Genomic DNA, 19,604 nt, shown 5'->3' with positions numbered 1-19,604 from the left:
AAAAACACCTCTTTTGTGTTCTGCTGTAAGACTAAATGAGAATGCTTGTGGTTATGTGGGTATCTCTTTAAATGTTACAGGGTGTCCAGAGGGAAAGAAAGTGGAATTCATAACCAGCCTGTTGGATGCCCTTACTACTGACATGGTGCAAGCTATCAACTCACCAACCCCCTCTGGTGGCGGGAGGTAAGAACTTAATAAAGTAATGCGTTATTCACAAATGCATCAGCATTTTAGTTCAAATATATAAACAGAATACAGAATACATTTGTATCGATTTGAAAATAAAACTGAATTGTTATTAGAATGAAGTCATACAATTGGGAGAATAAAGCTGAGAAAAAATATTATGAGAAAAGGCATAATTATCAGAAATTGCTTTTTCAAATGAATGTGGAATTTAAACTGTTCTCTAAAATATTGCTACTATAGTGTTTTGTGTTTATTTGCAAACCTTGATGGCTAAATTTAATTGTTAGATCAAAGTTGTAATGATTTGAGAATCACACTTTAGATTAGGGTCCAATTCTCACTATTAACTAACTATTAACTACCACTTTTAACCTAAATAAGTTTAGGTATTGGGTGATTAATGGATGTAGAATATGGTCATGCAGAATAAGGCCTTAATATGCGCTTTATAAGTTCTAATAAACAGCCAATATCCGAGTAATATGCATGCTTATAAGCAACTAGATAATAGTGAGAAATGGTCCCTAAACTAAAGTTTTACCCTATATGAGTATACACAGTATATTTAGTTCTTACGTGTGCAAAACGTCCCACCACAATGTTGTCCTGACAAATTTCCCACAACTTCCCACGTCTCTCTGATATTTTAGTGCCTAGTGGCCAAGGATGATATGAGTTCAGAGTCTGTAAATCAATCAATTTTAACATGTTTTAATTGCAATTCTTTAGGTTCCATTAATGTCCACATAGGACAAACAGTTCTGGATAAGTTGTGTCGATTTTAGAGTTTTGTATATAGAATACAATTCAAATAGTATTCAAATAGATACAGTCTGTATCATTTCATTAGCTTCTGGTGAAAAAGTTTAAATCGTTAAGTTTTATAATAGCCAGACTTGTGTAAATTTGACTATATGTGAAGTAATATACAGTACACTCCTCCAACTGGGATTGTTTGTGCTCCAGGTTTGTTGAGCCTGACCCAAGCCACACACTGGAGGAACGGGTGGTTCAATGGTACTTTGCCCAGCTGGATAATAATGGCAGTTACGATATCAACAAGAAGGAGATGAAGCCCTTCAAGCGCTACGTGAAGAAGAAAGCCAAACCCAAACGATGCGCCCGCAAGTTCACCGACTACTGCGACCTTAACAAGGACAAGACCATCTCCCTTCAAGAACTCAAAGGATGCCTAGGAGTCAATAAAGAGGGTGTGCAGCTTTTATGATATAAAACAGATGATAAAGTGCTTTGGTGGAACCACATTTGGCGAGGTTATTACGGAAGTTACTTAATTTCCCCTGGTACTTCCTGTTTCATTGAATACACAATGAAAGTTGGTGTTCCAACCAACTTCCTACCAATTTGATATGTTGGATTCATTTCTATTCTGATGACATTGAACATATTGTAGGCTATACAAAGTTATATGTCATAAACATGTCATCTCTGTATGTTTTGCACAAAAAAAAAAAAAAAGTGTAAAAAAACTAATAACAAAAAGTAGACTTTGAGCTATAAGCACGTCCTAGCCGGGTTTGTCACTTATTGGGGTCCCCTGGAAACATTTCCGTTGTGTTCTGTTCTATTTGCAGCGCGTTTCTGTATTTGGTTGTGTTGTGAGTATTTGGAGCACACGTGTTGTAAAACCGATGAAGATGTTTTATAATTTGCGGGTGTTTTACTATTTGCATGTGTTTTCTTCAGTTGCAGCGCGTTGAGCTCTCTCGGCCACCGTAACTTTGTCAAACAACATGACTTTATATCTCACAATGGGACTTTATATCTTGCAATGTAATATTATATCCTGCAAATTGAGACTTAAAGGGATAGTTCACCCCAAAATGAAAACAATTCTGTCATCACTTACTCACTCTCTTGAGTAAGTGACTAAATGAGTAAGAAACAGTATGAGTTTCTTCTGCTGATTCCAAAAACTATTCAGCAGAATTAGTTCAACTTCTTTTTAGTTCAACAGAAGAAATAATCTTGCACAGGTTTGGAACAACATAAGGGTGAGTAAATGATGACAGAATTAAAAATTCTGGGTGAACTAACCCTTTAATTTCGATTAATTTCGATATTATGTCCATTACTTTTTAACTCCAATTGTGACTTTAAGTCTCACAGTTGTGATTTTATAGCTCAAAATGCTGCTTTATTTTTTTTACTTTTTATCACAATTTGAGTTCATGCTAAAACCCCAAAAAGAACATGGGAGTAAACAAGGCTCAGGAAAGACAACCGAAAAACATTCTTTATAACTCTTCTTTAGTGACTGTATAACATGAGTCAAATACTGGCACAGAGACATCTTTGTAAGATTCAGTAGATACAGGAAGAATGCTGTAAACATCGATAGTAGAAACACTTGTCTGGGAAAACATGTTGCTCAGATCTTTTTCTTCTTATTAACTTACATCTGTCTTTCTTGTATGTTCTGTTTGCAGGTAGCACTACAAGCAGCAGCAGTCAGGGGACAAGGCAAGGGACAAATTTGTTCAGTAAGGCCTGACTAATTGCTTTCGCACTAACATTTGCCTCAGCAGCTGCAGAGAGCAGAACTTATAATATATTAACAATATGAATAGATAGCAAGCAATGTAGTGAACAATATAAACCTTGGCTTTTTACGATGGAGACGGCATGAATGATGCATCTTTATGGCCACCCACATTGTGTCTGCGTTTGTGTGTGCATGTATTCTTTGTGAGCTGGATTACTTTAATCAAAGTTTTTCATGGTAGTCATGGTGCTGTATATAATTGAGTCAGAAGTGAACTATTCTCAGATAATAATCAGGGTCTAGATAAAAAGAAAGTGACATCATTACTTTGAGTAATTTGGTGGAAAATTCACATTCAACTCCTAGAGACTGTTGAGCTGTCATCTCAGTGAGGAAAATATGAACCTTTGCTCATAGGCACTTTTTTTTAAGTCAAACTTTTAGTTGACAAGAAATCACAACTAAAACAACATTTGAAAAATGAAATCACAACTAAAACAACATTTGGAAACTGTTGTAAAAACCTTAGAAATAACATTACAGTATAACACTATTTTTGTGAATTCATGCTTTAGCTGTTTAATGTCTGTGTTGTTGGTTGTTGTTACGTAAAGAGCATATTCACAATAGTAATGTTTCCATCCACCTACTATTATGCGCATTTTGGGATATCACGTAAAAAAAAATCTGGACAGAAATGGCAAGATGCGCATAAATTAAAAAAATGTGCATAAAAAACGTATAAGCTCGTTTGTTTCGGATACATTTTTTATCCGATAAGACAACATGCACATAAACTACGATGGAAACACATTTACTGAATAAATCGATGCGGATCTAAACAATCACGTGACTTTGCGCGATGGGACGGCATTACTGGACTACCCAGACAGCAACAAAGTGTTGGTCCAGATCCGGCCCACATCTGGCTCACGTGGAATCCACACGTACCAGATGTGTGCCGGATCTGGGCCGACACTATGTTGCTGTCTGGGTAACTGATCTTTTTGCAACGGTGTTTTGGTTGTTCTGATATGCCTGAGTAAAGTCTGTCGTCAAAGTGGTTAATTACCTTCCAGAACTGTATTACACGACTGCGTTCCCGAACAGCAGGCGTCTGCCTTGAAACGCAAGTTAACACATTTAGTGCACTTCGTCTGCGTGCTCTGAGGCGCAAGTCATTTATTATATGCGAAAATTATTATATAGAGTGGCTTCTCCTACTTTTTCCACCAGACAGTGACGAATTAGAAAGCTAATTAACCAGCTAACAAAGTGCTTCTGTTTAGCAATGTTCGTTTGTTCTGCTTCAGCTCATGCTGCTCAAGTGAGCCAAATTTCCTGCATTATTGACTATGCGCAAAGCAAATTAAATAAGATGTGCACAATGGTGTAGTGAGGTCATGTACCAGCTAAATTATGGTGAACAGCCCTTGGGTTGGAACTTGGAAGCAACTACTTAACCTCAGATAACTAGGCCGGATGGCGCGGTATCCCACAGTCCACCTGATCCTCCACTGATCGAGTTAAAATAATGCTACATCCCATCATTAACTGCACCAGAAGTTCTGCTATTCCATCACTGGCCGAGAGACTTGCTACTTAATGTTACTTATTACAAGAAGACATCCCGTCTAATAGCTTTTGTTGGACAAAAGTTGCAGGTTTGGAGTTACTCTCTTCTCCTCAAACACATCATTTGTTCTGCTTCATAGATAAGCAATGACAAGTGCATTAGTAAGTCTGTAAAATGTTTCCATCCTCATAAATCTAGTAGGAGAATACGATTTCCAAAATAACCACCAGGAGTCACTGGGTTTTTTAACTCTTTTCCATTTTACATAAAAACATTTTTTTTTATTATATATATATATAGTGCTGTCATGAATATGGCTGTATATTACCAGGTTATGAGAAGGAAAGTGTGGTTTTGATATCAATCCTGATGTGCTTCTCCATATCGGCCTCCTCTGGTTTGCGGTTCTCTAAAGTGGAACTTAAGGGGAGAAATTATTTATCCAAATGCTATAATTCAGTGTGTCCAGACCCACCTGTTTCTCTTTGCTAAATTACAGCGTGAGGTTTAATTCATTGGGCTCCTGTGTGTAGACGCTCAGAAGTCATGCGCAGCTTTATAACTGGTTTGAATAAGACTTTGTGGCACCATTTACTTCACATTTGATTAGTGGTAGTCTTCAGTGATATTTTCTTTAGAGCCAGAGAAAAAAAACACACTTATTTGGAAGCATGACTGTTTATTTGAAATGATGGCAACTGTAATAGCTCTGAGACCGAGACTGTCTCACTTGTGTTTTTTTTTTTTTTTTTTTTACCGTTTTGGAGACAGAGACACAGAGCAGAAAGCAGAGACGTTCTGTCTCATAGCACGATGACAAGTCACTCTCTCGCTCCTTTGCGCTCACTGTCTGACTTTTGCCAGCCATAATGTTTTGCTTGTAGTTAGGTGTTTAGCGTTTGATGACAGGCTCGCTAGCCCACTAGCACCGTTTCTCGCTAGCTCGCTCTCCGACCAGTGGGATTCCCTTGTTATTAGTCGCATAGCTGCTGTTTACCCTGGCTTGTGGGTTCTGGTAGCCTAGCAGAGACCCAACAAGGACCCAGCGAGGGCTGAGCTCATGTGTTTACCCTGGCACTGCCCACTTCAACCTAAAAACAGTGGCCGGGAACGAGCAGAAACTCAGGCCCAGTGGACCGTGACTAGCACTGCCAAGATAAACAGCTGCTTGGTTTGGAGAGCTGAGGGGGCTTCTCCTACCCACAGCCAAAGAGTTTGCTTTTCGACACCCCCCCGTCTCATGTACACACTCGAGGGTTGATGAATTGGGCCAAGCTTCTCCTAAAAGACAGTTTTATGTCTTGTCGCTTAAGTGTACTGGAAGTAAAATTGATGAGTCTGATGTAGTCGGGATTTGGGACCGTGCACTGCCAAAATATGGCAGTGATGAGAGCCAATGGACATTTCCTTCATCTGGCTGTGGCTGTTTGACAGTGAATGTATGACATTTATTTAGTTACAATATTAGTTGCTGCAATCCAGACACCAGAATTATCTCTTTAAAATGCTGATGATGCTCCTTACTTCACTGTGAACCTGGATATATGGTTATAACCTGGGCCATTCGCAGGGCTTTATAAATACAGAGGTTCCAAAATTGAGGTTTTCTTAACCCTCTGGTGCTCCTCAAGTGGTGTTCAAAAATGACCTTTTTTTCAATGTAATGAATGTACTATATTTTATTTTGATGTTTTTTTATTGAAAAAAATTTTTTTAGGGGATTTGTTTGGGACTAAATTATATTTATGTAGTTATAATCCATTTATTACCTGTTAACCACTTTTTGAGCATGACATTTCAAAATTCAACTGTTTTAAATCTTGAATGCTTTGGAGCACAGACTTAAGTTTGGACTCTTTTTAAAGAAGAGACTTGGTTGATTATTGCTGAAGTAAAAAAAGTTAACTTAAAAAAAAAACATTATAGCGGTTTAAGTTTATTATGAAAAATGCACAAAAAAGTTTTTATATGAGAAATATATTTTCCAAAACCTGTTTTACTCTAAAACTGTGAGAAAACCAAAGCCATAAATCTAAACAAGTCATGTTCCAATTTTAAGGTTGATATGTCAAAATATGAGCTTTTAGTAAGATTTTGTTTGGGCGCAATACCAAACGTTTCCACTGTGTGAAAATTGTTTCCCATTCATTTCCAATGCGGTACAAGCGCGTTTTCAGGGCCCTTTAACCTTTCTGAATCAAGGTTGTGTGCGTGTGCGTGTGTGCTTTGGTGCGTGCATGTGCGTGCGTGTTCGTGTGCGTTCACATAGAAAGTGCCAAAACCTTTACAAAGTTTCGAAAAATAAAAACTATAATATGAAAATTCAGTCGAAACCAAAGAGCACCACAAATTAATTTACTGAAGGCTACCAGAAAACCTAGCTTATTAAATTCACTGACAATATGTGCTCATTCAATATTAATCGTATGTCTAATACGTTGAAAATGGCTCCTTGAATGTGTGTTGTGTTGTCACCTTGACAATTATGAATTACATTACATGAATCACATTACAATTAACACATACACATTATTCGCAATCAAGTAGGACTGTATATTTTCAGTTCAAAATGGCTAAATTAGTTAGTTAATTAATTAAACTGTTTACTAGTTTAAATCCCTGATTAATTCTGTCCGTCGTTTAACATGTCTTTCATAAAACAGCTGTCAAATATTAAATATTTAGTTTAGCTACTTACATCTTATCCCCTACTGTCAACTGAAGCTTCGCTCTGGAATTCGTGTTCAGCAGCCCACCCATCATTTATTTGATTAGCAATCTTAAACATTGACATTGATGAGCACTATTAGCTTAGAACTATGACAGATTTATTTAAATATGCATTAAATATTGAAGAAAAAGTTAAGTAAAACTATAATAAATATGTCAAATAATGCCTATTGGGATTTATTGGCTGGGAGGGAGGTTATTTTAAAAGTTCTTTTATCAAGATGAAGTGTTGTTGAATATGCTATTCACTATCAAACCATCTATCATACAGGCATTCTTTTCTTTGTATGTAAGAAACTCAGAACTAAATGCACTAATTATTAGTCTCTAATGCGCGGCTTAGCTTTTATGTTTTTGTTGGAAATTAAGAGGGCTGTTAAAACAGGGGTGGGCCATCCTTCCAGGCTAATTGTTTAAGGAGAAATATCACTATATGGGACTCACCTGCTCTGCACATTTCTACAGATTCTACCAGTGCATTGTAACACTTATTTTGGTACTTCCTCTCATTAATGCAGTTTATAGTGTTTTAGCAGCATATTTGAGATAGCATGCATGCCTCTTAACTGTTTTTGAGCTTTAAGTGCTAAAAATGGGCAGTTGCTCTTGGATGGACTAAAAGTAGATGTCAGACTGAAGAAGTTTTAGTGAGCTGGAAAATACGTCAGTTTGTTTGCTTTAATTTTGACAGCAGACGTGAGACTCAACTCACTCTCTACTTATTTCTTGCGTTAGAAAGAGACTTTGTTTGTACGTGCCATTAGCCTTGTGAAAAAGACTCTTCTGACGCAATCTGGCTGGGAGAATGTTGCAGACACACTGATTTGTTGCATCTTAGTCATTTGTGATAATTATGGATGACATCATGGTGATGTTTTCTATGGAGTATGCAAAAAAAAGGAAGCAGACTACTTGCTCACTGGGAAATTTGGCGCTGTCTGGGAGTGAATCGCCCTCGCTTTTTTTTTATTATTATTCCTTTTCAGTAGCTTTTTGTATACAAGCACAAGTCTAGCTTGAGTTTATTGTATGTTCAGATTATATAGCATTTGCTTTTAAATTTCCTGTTTTTGCAGTGCCCAATTTTTTTTATAACTAGGGTTGTGATCCAGAAATGCAGCTTGCAGGTCTGAGAGTATGTAAAAAATCTGTAAAAAAATATCTGATTTTGATTTTAAGGACATTTTTTGTTGACGAGTTCTAAACACTATTGGTATTGCATTGGGTTTCCACTTAATGCCCAATATAAAGTCTGTAAAGTCCTTAAGCAAGACAAGTTGAGAACCACTATATATTCTGTATCAACACCTGATTTTGCACAATACTAGTAGTAACCCTCTAAATGTTGAACAGATCATGCACAATATTCGTTTTGAATCAGCATCAGTGATACCTTGATGCACACCTTTTCTGCCACAAGGCAGTATCCTCCCCTTCCAGGTCTCCAATGTAAGGCCTATAATCAGAGATCAGCAGTCAGGTAAAGCAGCTCTCAGACACACTGGATCTGGTTTCCCCGGCCTTTATCAGATGAGGGGGACGGGGGTGAGCAGGGAGAGGCTTTGTGTCCTTAATGGCACAGTCATTTCATCACTTTACCGCTCTGAAAGAGTAGAGGCCAAAGTGGACCCTTTTTCTGGTGCCTGTTAATTACCGAAGGGAATTGGGCTTTTGAGAAGAATGAGTATGCAGACACTGAGAGCTAAAAGAATTCTCCACGCTAACAGACAAACAAGACATACTCTCAAATTCGCCTCAAAACCGCCCCCGCAACTATGTTTAATAGGTATGTTTGCTGTGGTATATTTATAATACAGTATAACATGTTTCTTTCAGTGTTGGGAAACTATCTTGAAAATGTAGCTTATAAAACAGCAAGCTAAGTATCATTTAAAATAGTTCAACCACAGTTAAATAAACTGCTCTTTTGAAAAAGTAGTTATCTATTCCACAAGCTATAGCTAAAGACATTGAAGCTAAGAGGGTAATTCAGGGTGAAAACAATGAGTGATCCTATAGCTAAGCTAGTAAATTCTGCAGGGACTCGAAATAGTTAAAAAATAGTTTTTTGTAGTTCAATAGTAATTGACTAGAGTGAATCAGACAAACATTCCAGAGAAAGGACCGCATGTAAGCGTGTAAAACCTCACTTCAGTTCACTATAAAGCTATACCGCAAGACGTTAAAAATGACAATTTTATAATGACAGTTGTTGGAAAAGTCGGTTGCTACAGTATTTTGAAAGTAACGTAGGTATTCTTATGCTTCTGAAAAAGTTAAAGGTGCATTATGGAACTGTGGCCTCTCTATCACCATCTGTGGTTGAAAATACATCTGTGCTTTTTCATATGACAGGTCTGTCATTCTACTCCAAGACCCCTGACATTAAATAGAAAGTCCTACAAGATGAAACTTTTCTTGAAATAAGTTTCATACGTCACACCATAATAGCCGGACCTTCTTTTCTTTACTTACTGTACAGACATGATGTAAGCATTCAAGGACAAATGACATAAATCTGTAATTTCCTGCCAAATCCAACTCAAAATGTCAATCATTATTGTAGGCTTAACGTAGTGAATCAGGGTACACACAAAAAGCCAAACGTCCTCTGCAGTACACCTTTAAATTTAGCAGAGACACTTTTAGTCAGGTAATCCCCATGGTTGTGGTTTCAACTAAAGCTAAAAGTATAGCTTTAGTAAGTATAGCGTTTTTTTTTTGTTTTTTTTACTGCGACTACGTCTTGTATTGTTTTGCATTAATTAGGTGGTCTGCAAGGTGGCAACACTGGCAGGCCATGTTTTACAGTTGAAAAGGGATGGAACGACACACTAATTTAGACCACAACAACAATGACTGGGTTAAGAGACACTCATAAATGCAAAGTTCTGTCATGAAACTAGATGGCGCAGGCTGATAGGTCCAGTCACGTGGTTCTCTATATGGCACAACTGATTGGTTCTTGCTGTATCAGTAGCCAATGAGCTTACTGCTCAACCTTTATACCCTTGACCTTGGTCAGTATTTGCTGTAGCAGTGCAGTGCGCTTTCAGAAACCCTCCACCCTGTATAGATCTGCTATGGGTAATTCATGTATGTATGTTATTCATGTATTTTATGCTCCTAAATATTTGTATTATTTTTAACAGTTCTTTTGTCTTTGGGTCATAATATTTCTCACAGATTTCTGCTCGTTCTAAATCAGACACAGATAAAGTAGCACAGTAATGATTACATTTATATGAATGCATTAGTGAGAGAACGATTGCGTGTGAATTAATTCTACCTGGCTCTCACTAATAGTGAAGCTGTGAGTTTTAGGTACTAAGAAATATATGTGTGAACTTTTCAGTTTCTAAGCTAATTTATTGATAAATCACAGAACAATGACAATGCTTCTGTGCGCGCGATCTGCACGTGATGTGTGAGCTGTCTGTGTGTCACAATGCAGCAGCGCATTAGTTTAGAACGGCGGTTAACTTACGTGTACAATAAGTAGTTTGAAACGTGCATTTACCTGATCAATTTTGAGCATCCAGATGGTATAATCAAACATATCTTGTGGAGCGCTCTCGGAGTGTGCATTTATTTGTAATTTTAACTGTTGGAAACAGAGCGTAAAAGTGGACTTTAAAGATTTCTTATCCTGCTACGCCCTCTATAGGCCATGATCAGCAACTAGTCGACATCAAGCTTACTGCATCAGCTCGATGGTGTTTTATGCCCCCAATGGCTCCTTAGAGGCAGCTAACCCTACCCTCAACCTTAAACCTACCCATCCCCTCGCTGCCTGGAAGGCGACGTTGGGGGCATAAAACACCAAAGACCTACTGCATCATGGCAGAGCATTAAAGTCAACTAGTCTGTGCAACCTCTAATTGGCAGTAGCAAGTCCTGTACTTGCAGCAATAACAACAGCAGCAGCAGATCTATTCCACCAAAACTAAATATATCAACATTGTCATATCCATTACCATGCCAGCCACTCCGAGAGTTGTCATGACAGAACTATAGTTTAACTGAGTACATTTTTTATCAGTCATAAGTTCTGGAAAGGCAATGCACTCAGCTGTATGCATACTGTACGCTACTGTAAGCGTTCGTGTAAAAACTGAAGTATACTTCACTTCACTATAATACTATAGGCTTAAGTTTGTGCAAGTAATAAATTCAGCATAGGTGATAAAACAGGTCTGTTCCTTTTGGGTGTCCACCTGCATTTCCCCACCCCCAAATGCCTGCTGTTGACCTCACACATACACACACATCTGATGGACTCTCCAGGGCCCGGGACCCCCCTCCGCCTGTCAGTCCCTTCCCCCATGGGGTAGAGGAGGGGGGGTTCTTCACTGGAACTCTTGTACTCCCTTCTACAGCGGCCATCTGCAAGCAATCTGTCTGTGTTACCCATCTCCCAAGTTCCTCTCTGATTGATAGCCCCAAAAGGAGTCCTATGGCCCAAACTGTGGACACCAAATGTCCCTGTTCCCAATGCCATCATGATCCAATTACTCGCCACATCAGTCCGTTATGGTTTACCGTACTGTACATGGCGTGAACTAAATGCTCTTTCTGTCGCATGTTGGGTTACTTTTTATACTGAGAAGCAGCAATTTGCATGAATCACCAATGATTTGTGGGCTAATGTCAAACGTCCCAGCCTCAAAGGCAAAATGGATAAGTGAGAGAATTTAAGACAAGGAGGTAGCAGTAGAGAAAGAATTGCACATCAGCCGCAGGGTAAGTGTCTGTTTCCCAATGACTTTGGAAAGAGAACAAACATGGCCTCTTATCCTTCCAACAACATTACGATTCTCGCATAAGCACAACATAATTTGAAGGAAGCCAGCGCATCTTTGGAGCTGACATTGAACATATCATCTTGAATGCATTTGGTGCATCTGGAGATGTTCTGCTCGCAGACAAAGCCTACACATCCAACCATGTTGTTTGCCCCATATCTCTCTTCCTATTTGTCATGTGTGTGTGTGTGAGATCGCAGACAAGATCTAGGGTGCATGTATGTGCGCATATGTGAACGTGTGCATGCATGAGTGCAGATAATCTCAAGAATGCTGCCGTCTTGTCACGCTATGGCTGTGTTTTGGCGCATCTGCAGGCCAGCAAACTGAGCGCAAACACCTCGCCGCTCACCTGTCTCACCACACTGTCTGTTTTCCAGTAGGTCGTCTGGTCTGAAGACAGAAAGTTCCAGAAGATGAGGCTGTAGCACGAAGCACAGTGGGAAGGCATATGTTCACTGCTGGAAGAGTACAACGAAGGATTCTGAGAAATTATTAAGAGGTTCCTCAAGAAAAAAAAAAAAATGATGAAAATTATATCATGGAGCCAAAATATTTGCACTTTCTCCTCCCATTGTTAGGCATTTTATAATGTCCTTTGTTTGTGTTGTAAACGTTTTATTAATATGACTTAAAGATTGACAAAAACTTATGTCAGAGAACACAGACTGTAAGTGTTGAACAATTATCTGCTACCGTCCACATTTTCAGCACATTCACACTCACTGCTAATCCAGACAGTATTATATAGTTGTTTTTGAATGAGTCATTTTTGAATGTCAATTCAAAAATAGAAAAAAAGCAAGCATTCCATTTTGAAATAAGCTTGTCTTTAAATGTCTTCTGTTTTCTGTTGTTTACGAAAATGTCCATTCAACCAATATGTTTGCTCCTTTGTTCACCTTGGCAACGGAACTAATGGAGCATTAGTGAAAAAGAAGTGGAGTGAATTATTTTCTGTCAACAAACATTAGCTACGGTCTCTCAGTCTTGCACCTCAGGACACTAGTAATGTACACCCAACCATCGCCTGAGAATTAGCTGTAAATTCTACATGGTTTGTTCAGAAGTCAGAGGTCAAAAACACTATCACGCAAAATTAGTTTTGTAAATGTCACGAAATACTTAGCTTAGCTTTGCTTTCTTCAAATGGATTATTCAGTAATGGTGTGTCTCACATACTCAACAACTGGTGTTGCTTTTTCACAATGTTTTATCAAATCTTGAACATTACCTTGATACAACGTTAGATAGTACCGGGTTTTCCAATTGCTATAGACTGATAAATGCACGCAACTGGCCTAGTTTAGGATCCATATTTATAATATCCTTTCATAAGAAATACTTGAGTGTAACATTTTTCCATATATCAGTTCTTGGCATACACTAACCAACAATACAATTTTTTTTTACATGTTCCATGGTATTCCTTGAAAAAATTACAATGTAATCATTCAGTACCACTGTATTTTTATTTTTTACCATGGTATTTCCACAGTTTTTTTTTCTTTTCACATTTTCTTCTCTGGCTAGAAGAGGATTTTCTAAATCTGGAGGTTCATGTAGCTCTTACTATAAATGGAGTGTGTTCGAAAGCAATTTATTCTCAGCCAATGTAATCAGTTGTGTAGTAGTTATGTTGCAGCAACGAATACGAGAAAAGGGTAATTGATTAAAAAAAAGAAATAAATAGATGTATTTACATTGACTCAAAATAACATTCTATGTCATCTTTTACTGGACTTTGGAAATTATCATTTCTTGTCCTTTCCAAAAGCGATACTTTCGACGTCTTGCAAGAAAACAATAAAAATAGAGATATATAAATATATGTACCCCTTATTTCTTTTTCGATAACTTTCTACTTTAGGAAAGATGTGTTTGTTTTGTTTGTGTGCGTGCGTGCGTGTGCGTGCATGCGTGTGCGCGTGTGCGTGTGTGTGTGCGTGTGTGCGTGTGTGTGTGTGTGTGTGTGTGTGTTACATGTGCTTGGAAGCCATTACTTTGGCTTAAAAATTAAAATAGTCAAGTTGTAAATATTTACATATGTGCTTTTTTGGGCTTTTCTCCAATTCAATCTTAAAACATTGTTTAGCAAACTCTGAAAGCAATGTAAACATCAATTAGATTATATCTTAGAGTAAATAATTGTAAGTAGACTGTTCTGCTCTCATCATGTCTGTTTTTTTTTTTTTTTTTTTTTTTTTGAAGTCTGTTCAACACAATGTAAAAATGACAGCCAGTGACAATACACATTTAAAAAATTCTAACTGTGTCCATTTGTTTTTGTTTTTTTGATCTGATAATGTACATCTTTTGCTTATTGGAGTTTAAATCATATATTACCTTGTGAAAAAGACATACACTTTAGCATACTTTTAAAATGAAGTACATTTAAATTATATTAATTGTGTTATCATATAACACACTACAGTCATGTTACTAATCAAGTACTTCACATGTGTATTGTGTAGTGTGTTTTAAGCAGGCCTGAAGGTTTAATGGTTCACATTCAGTCATCATTCTGAAACTGGGTATGTCAATAGTAGTCCTGGGACAACTGAGTTTTTGAATAGAGAAGTAAACACACCCTTGTTCACAGCTGCCGCCCATTTTCTCTTTTACGCCCACCTGAAACGCAGGTCTGTGCGTCCCGTGAAGTACTTCCAGACCTCAGCTGAGGCCTCATCACATCTTAAATGTTTCAAATCGTTTGAGCTGTAATCACGGCCAATCAAACGAGGCAGCCAATCTGGAGAGAGGCAAAGATTACTGTTAATATCACAGATAGACAGAAGGTGCCTCAAAAGAAAGGTATTTAGAATGGGAATGGGCCTAAACCAGTCGCCCAACCACCGAATTGGCCTAAACCATCGCCATTCGAAGGTCCACAGTAAAGAAAAGGCCACGTGTTCAGAATTGTACGGAATGGCAATGAAAGCGAGAAGTTCTATAAAGGAGGCAACTCCCTGTTCCCAGGTGCACAACTGATCAGATGTCTGGTGATATCGAACAAGGACAGATCCAAAGAGGATGTGAGATCATTGTTGAAATGCAGTAGAGCATTGAGGTACCAAAGTTTGATCTTCCCTTGGAAGCAGAAGCACGGAGATAAGTTCTTGAAGACGAGGGTGGTGTCAGAGATGGGGTCAAGGATTTTGGTGATAGCGGGGGTGGAGAAATGAAATAAGGGTTGTAAAGCAGCTGGGATGCATGTGTCTAACACGGACACATGTGGCATTTGACTTTCAGTGTGAAGTTCAAAAGAATTTTCTAATGACGCAGCTGCTTAGGGATGTGTACATGAAAGAGTGTGTGTGTGGGTGCTTTGCGGAGGAGGATAATAGATTTCCATTGTTCTTAAGAAACCTATTGACTCAAATAAAATAAAAAACATTGGAATTACTTAGAAATGTCATGTTGAGTGGTTTCATGTTGTTAATTAACTTCAGTCATACTTTATTCATTACAATATCAATTAAGTGATCATTTATTACGAAGGAAATAAATCATTTATTTAATGAAGGAAAAAAGTACATAATTATGTACTGAAAGCAGCCATTTAGAAGACAACTACCCATAGAATCCTACAGTACATTTATTACAGGTTATGGTCCTCCATTTGTGGGAATCAAATCAGCAACCTTCAGATTTTTTTTCAAAAAACAAATTGGCTGTATATATAATTTCCTCTTAAATTATATTAAAATGACAATTTTAAATGTTTTTATATGTTTTTTTGACTTATTGATCATATACCTTTTTATATCTTGTGAAGGGACAAAAATGACTTGATTTCATAGAATCATTTATGCACGATGTTTGGTTTAAAACAATAGTCTACTAGCTTATAAGATCAGCAAATTTTAATTAAAACAAAGTATAACTTTAGACATTCTATTATAAGTAACTTTGCAACTACATGTCAACTAACTCTCATTAGAGTATTAATAGACTGTCTGCTTATTATCTGCTAACTCTTTATTTTGATGCTCCTCAGACATTCTACTATACGTAACTTATTCTATACTGGCCCAAACCTAACAGTCTACTAATATTCTAATGAGAGTTAGTTGACATGTAGTTGTATTTATAGTTAGTAGAATGTTTAATAAAACAAACAACAATATTTCGTTTTTTGAAAATAATTTAGGTGTATATTGAGTGTATATTACATAGGTCTGGACAAAATCCAGAATTTAAAACTCCTTTTAAATTAATGAATTAGAATCAAATTGGCCACAAGCCATATGTTGAATTAGACTGACAGAAACACAAGAGGAACATTAGAATTTCAAAAAAAAAAAAATTATTATTATTTATTTTATTTATTTATTTTTTGCTGATTATGCCTACTTATTTGCAAAATGCATGTTATTTGGGTAAAGACTTTTTGGGTAAATTAGACCATCTGTTCTTTGAAAGAGTGTTCTTTCTTTCAGAATAAGCTGAAAGTCTGATATAAAAATAAAGTTAAAGACGTTTCAGCAGTCTAGTGTGAACTACAAAAATAGTATTTTACTGTATTTCAATGGACTAAAGAAAAATAACCAGATTTGATTAAAAGAAATGGACCGTTTAATGCGTTGTATGCATTATTTTGAAGGAGTCAGTCCAAATGTTTTGATTCACTAGTGTGAAATAAGGATCTTACATAAGCAGTTCCACACATGTGCAAAACTCTGTAAGCCATTATAAAGCACATTAGAGCTCGTGGAGGGCAGTCATTTAGACAATAATGCACTTAATAGTTAAAGCAAAATACCTTGTGAAATTAGAAAGGGGCATGTCAGGTCTAGCAGTGTGAAACATTTGTGTGTAACACACTGCTGTCTGTCTGTCTGGAGCAGCACCTGCCTAACAGGCCATGCTCTCCAGGGTCAGGGGTCACCTGCCAGGAGGCCTAAGACTGAGGTCAAAGGTCATATCCCAGACAGGCTTGATGTGTGATTGAGAACACAGCTGGGCTAACCAGGGCAGGTGTCTGTCCTTTTGTATCCTTCATCTTGAGCTACGCATCCGAATGGAACAGTCCAGCTTACTGTGGATGGATGGATGGATGGATGGATGGATGGATGGATGGATGGATGGATGGATGGATGGATGGATGGATGGATGGATGGATGGATGGATGGATGGATGGATAGATAGATAGATAGATAGATAGATAGATAGATAGATAGATAGATAGATAGATAGATAGATAGATAGATAGATAGATAGATAGATAGATAGATAGATAGATTCATCGCACTGGAAATGGAAGTTCAAGTTAAACATTATTTGTATAAATTCATCTTGCACCTTTTGTGCTATAGACATGATACTTGATATAATGAAGACTTATAAACAAACTTTTTTTTCCCCGGCATCCGATAAAACAGGTGGAAAAGGGCAAACACAGTCCTGGTGAAAAACTTATGGGCAGGTGCACAGATAGATGGATGGATGTATCTTATATCAAATAAATATATAAAATATTAATTTTCTCATTTCATTTTTATTTAGTTTTGGTGTACTAAAATAACTAAAAATAAAAATAAACAAAATTATCTCTTTGTGATGGAGAGCTAATTTAACACTTTTAATACACGCTCGTTTGGGATTTACACTCTTTTGGATTCAGTTTTGGAACATCTGTGTTTTATTATATTTTGGATCGGAAGAAATTGTATTCTGATTGTCTCAAATTTTACTGCAATGGATAAACAATTTTATCAGCACATTTATCAGCACGAAAAATGGAAAATGTTTTCTGCTTATGAATTTCAGTCATTTCTGTAGTTAAAAAAAAAAAGGATTGGGTATAGGCCAGATGTTTTTGATCACATAATCCACTCTCATTGCAAATCACTAATGTTAGTCCAGCTTCATTCTAAATACAATGAGTACTGCTACAAATTCTAGATTAAAGATTTATTTATTTATTTTTTAGTTCTTATGTTGAAGATCATAAACAAGAAAAGCTAATTTATGAAATGTACGTTATGGTTAAAGATGAAATGATTAATATTGAATAACAGCAACTTTACTGTAGATCTGTGGCAGTATTTAAAGCAGGGCAAGTCATTCTGTGTGAACGTAGGCCCCCTGTTGGGGGACAATTGAAAAAACATGCGTCCAATTTTACTTTTGGCCTCTGATAGGAGACTGAAAGTCAAAGTAACATTGAGTTAAAATATCCACTTTCTCAAAACTCCTTGAAATGAAATCAGTGAAGCAGTTAAATTAGAATTTTATTTCAGCAATCTAAGCACAATGAAACAGGAGAGCAGCCGAATGACGTGGTTTCTGCGCTAACAGCAGTGAGTCACATGCTTCGCTGAGGTTTACCTGGAACTCAGCACCCCTGAGGGCACACAGAGGGCACTCTGACTTTATAGTGTTTTCACCCACTTTTATTGTCCTGCTGTTTCTGCCCACTTGTGATGTGGTCTGTGCGCAGGAATGCCTCTTCACCTCTCTTCATTATCCCACTGTGTTTGGCCTCCCCTTTTTATTCTCTTGGATTGGCTGCTCATATGAAGTACCCTGGGAATTCTTCGCCTCCCAATTGGCTTCATTTCCTCAGTGCATATGAAGTGTACAGTAAATCATGATCTGAAGTCTTAATGAGTAGATGAATCTGGCTACAGATGAAGCAGCCCACATGTTCAACACCAATTGGTTTGGTCTCTATATGGCATTTTTTTCACACTATAAGGATTCCTTGTCTCCGACTGAACACTTGATAAATTTAGGAAGAGATAAATGAGTGATGTGTAGGAGTCTAGATTGATTTAAATTACTTACAGCGTTACAGCACATGGGGATTTTAACTTTTGCAAATGCAAATTTGCACATTTGAAACGTGTTTGGGGTGCTTCTGTACTTTTATTATACAAGGAGTCTTGAACTTATGTTACTATTCATTTTTAAGATTTACCAATTATTTTTATCATTTATTTATAAAATAAATCATCTGGGTCATCTGGATGATGCCTTATAATGTTTACTGTTATTACCTGTTATGTCACTTCATAATATGTTTTCAGTTGTGCCACCCTGACATACAAATTGCTGGACAAATGTTTTTCAATTATCTCAACAGCTTTAAAACTACTGATATTTATCAAATTTGTTTATATGAAAGGTTTCAAACCTAAAATGATACTATATAGTATTTAGTTTCTAATTGTTTATTGTTAAGACACAATTTTAAATCGTTTCTTAGTCTGTTTATGTGTTCGGGAAGTTGCACCACCTGACAATTTTGGGGGTTTAAGATAACAAAAAATGAAAAATAATTTTAATAATAATAATAATAATATATATATTATTGATTATATTGATTAAAGTGGTATATTTCATGAATTGATCATGCAGAAGTTCATCTGCCTAGAACAGCAGCAAATAAAAATTGAGAGATGAGTCAAAATGAATGGACACTGTTGACAAAACATATCGAATTTCAAACATTAATTTTGTTTTGCACTGTTGGTCATCGCTTAACAGTGAAATGAAAACAACTTTGAAACATTTGCATACATTGCAAATGAAGCGGTTCAAACACTCACACATTAACTGTGTTAAACCCTAAAGGTTGTGAATTGTTGCATGTTCATGTGAAATGCATGAGACCTATACGGACTCACTCATAGACACACAATAATACTTATGCAATAATCATAAATCTCTGCTGACTGTGTTACAGTGGTTAAGCAACAATGGCACCATCGAACCATAAGCAGTCCTTAGTTTGCACTTAGCAATATGAGGCGACTTATTTTACATTCACATCCACATAATGGAGTCC

At 37.0% G+C, this 19,604-nt stretch overlaps 1 protein-coding gene across 12 annotated transcripts in view; it reads left to right on the top strand.

Moving 5' to 3' along the window:
- The window catches only part of smoc1 (SPARC related modular calcium binding 1), a 55,943-nt gene extending 41,876 nt beyond the window's left edge, over window positions 1-14,067 (top strand). For 6 of the 12 annotated variants that reach the window (XM_079853860.1, XM_079853869.1, XM_079853868.1 and 3 more), the window contains 4 exons: window positions 81-186; window positions 1,159-1,403; window positions 2,643-2,676; window positions 12,190-14,067. In XM_079853860.1, the coding sequence (XP_079709986.1) occupies window positions 81-186; window positions 1,159-1,403; window positions 2,643-2,676; window positions 12,190-12,229 (425 nt within the window). In that variant the 3' untranslated portion in view covers window positions 12,230-14,067. Of the gene's footprint in view, window positions 1-80; window positions 187-1,158; window positions 1,404-2,642; window positions 2,697-12,189 lie in introns of all 12 variants that reach the window. The other 6 variants (XM_079853859.1, XM_079853867.1, XM_079853865.1 and 3 more) reach the window with 3 other exon arrangements.
- Window positions 14,068-19,604: the final 5,537 nt, after the last annotated feature.

The sequence above is a fragment of the Squalius cephalus genome (assembly GCF_949319135.1).
Source record: "Squalius cephalus genome assembly, chromosome: 20".
Lineage (NCBI taxonomy): Eukaryota > Metazoa > Chordata > Actinopteri > Cypriniformes > Leuciscidae > Squalius > Squalius cephalus.
This window is presented reverse-complemented; position numbering and strand designations above follow the sequence as displayed.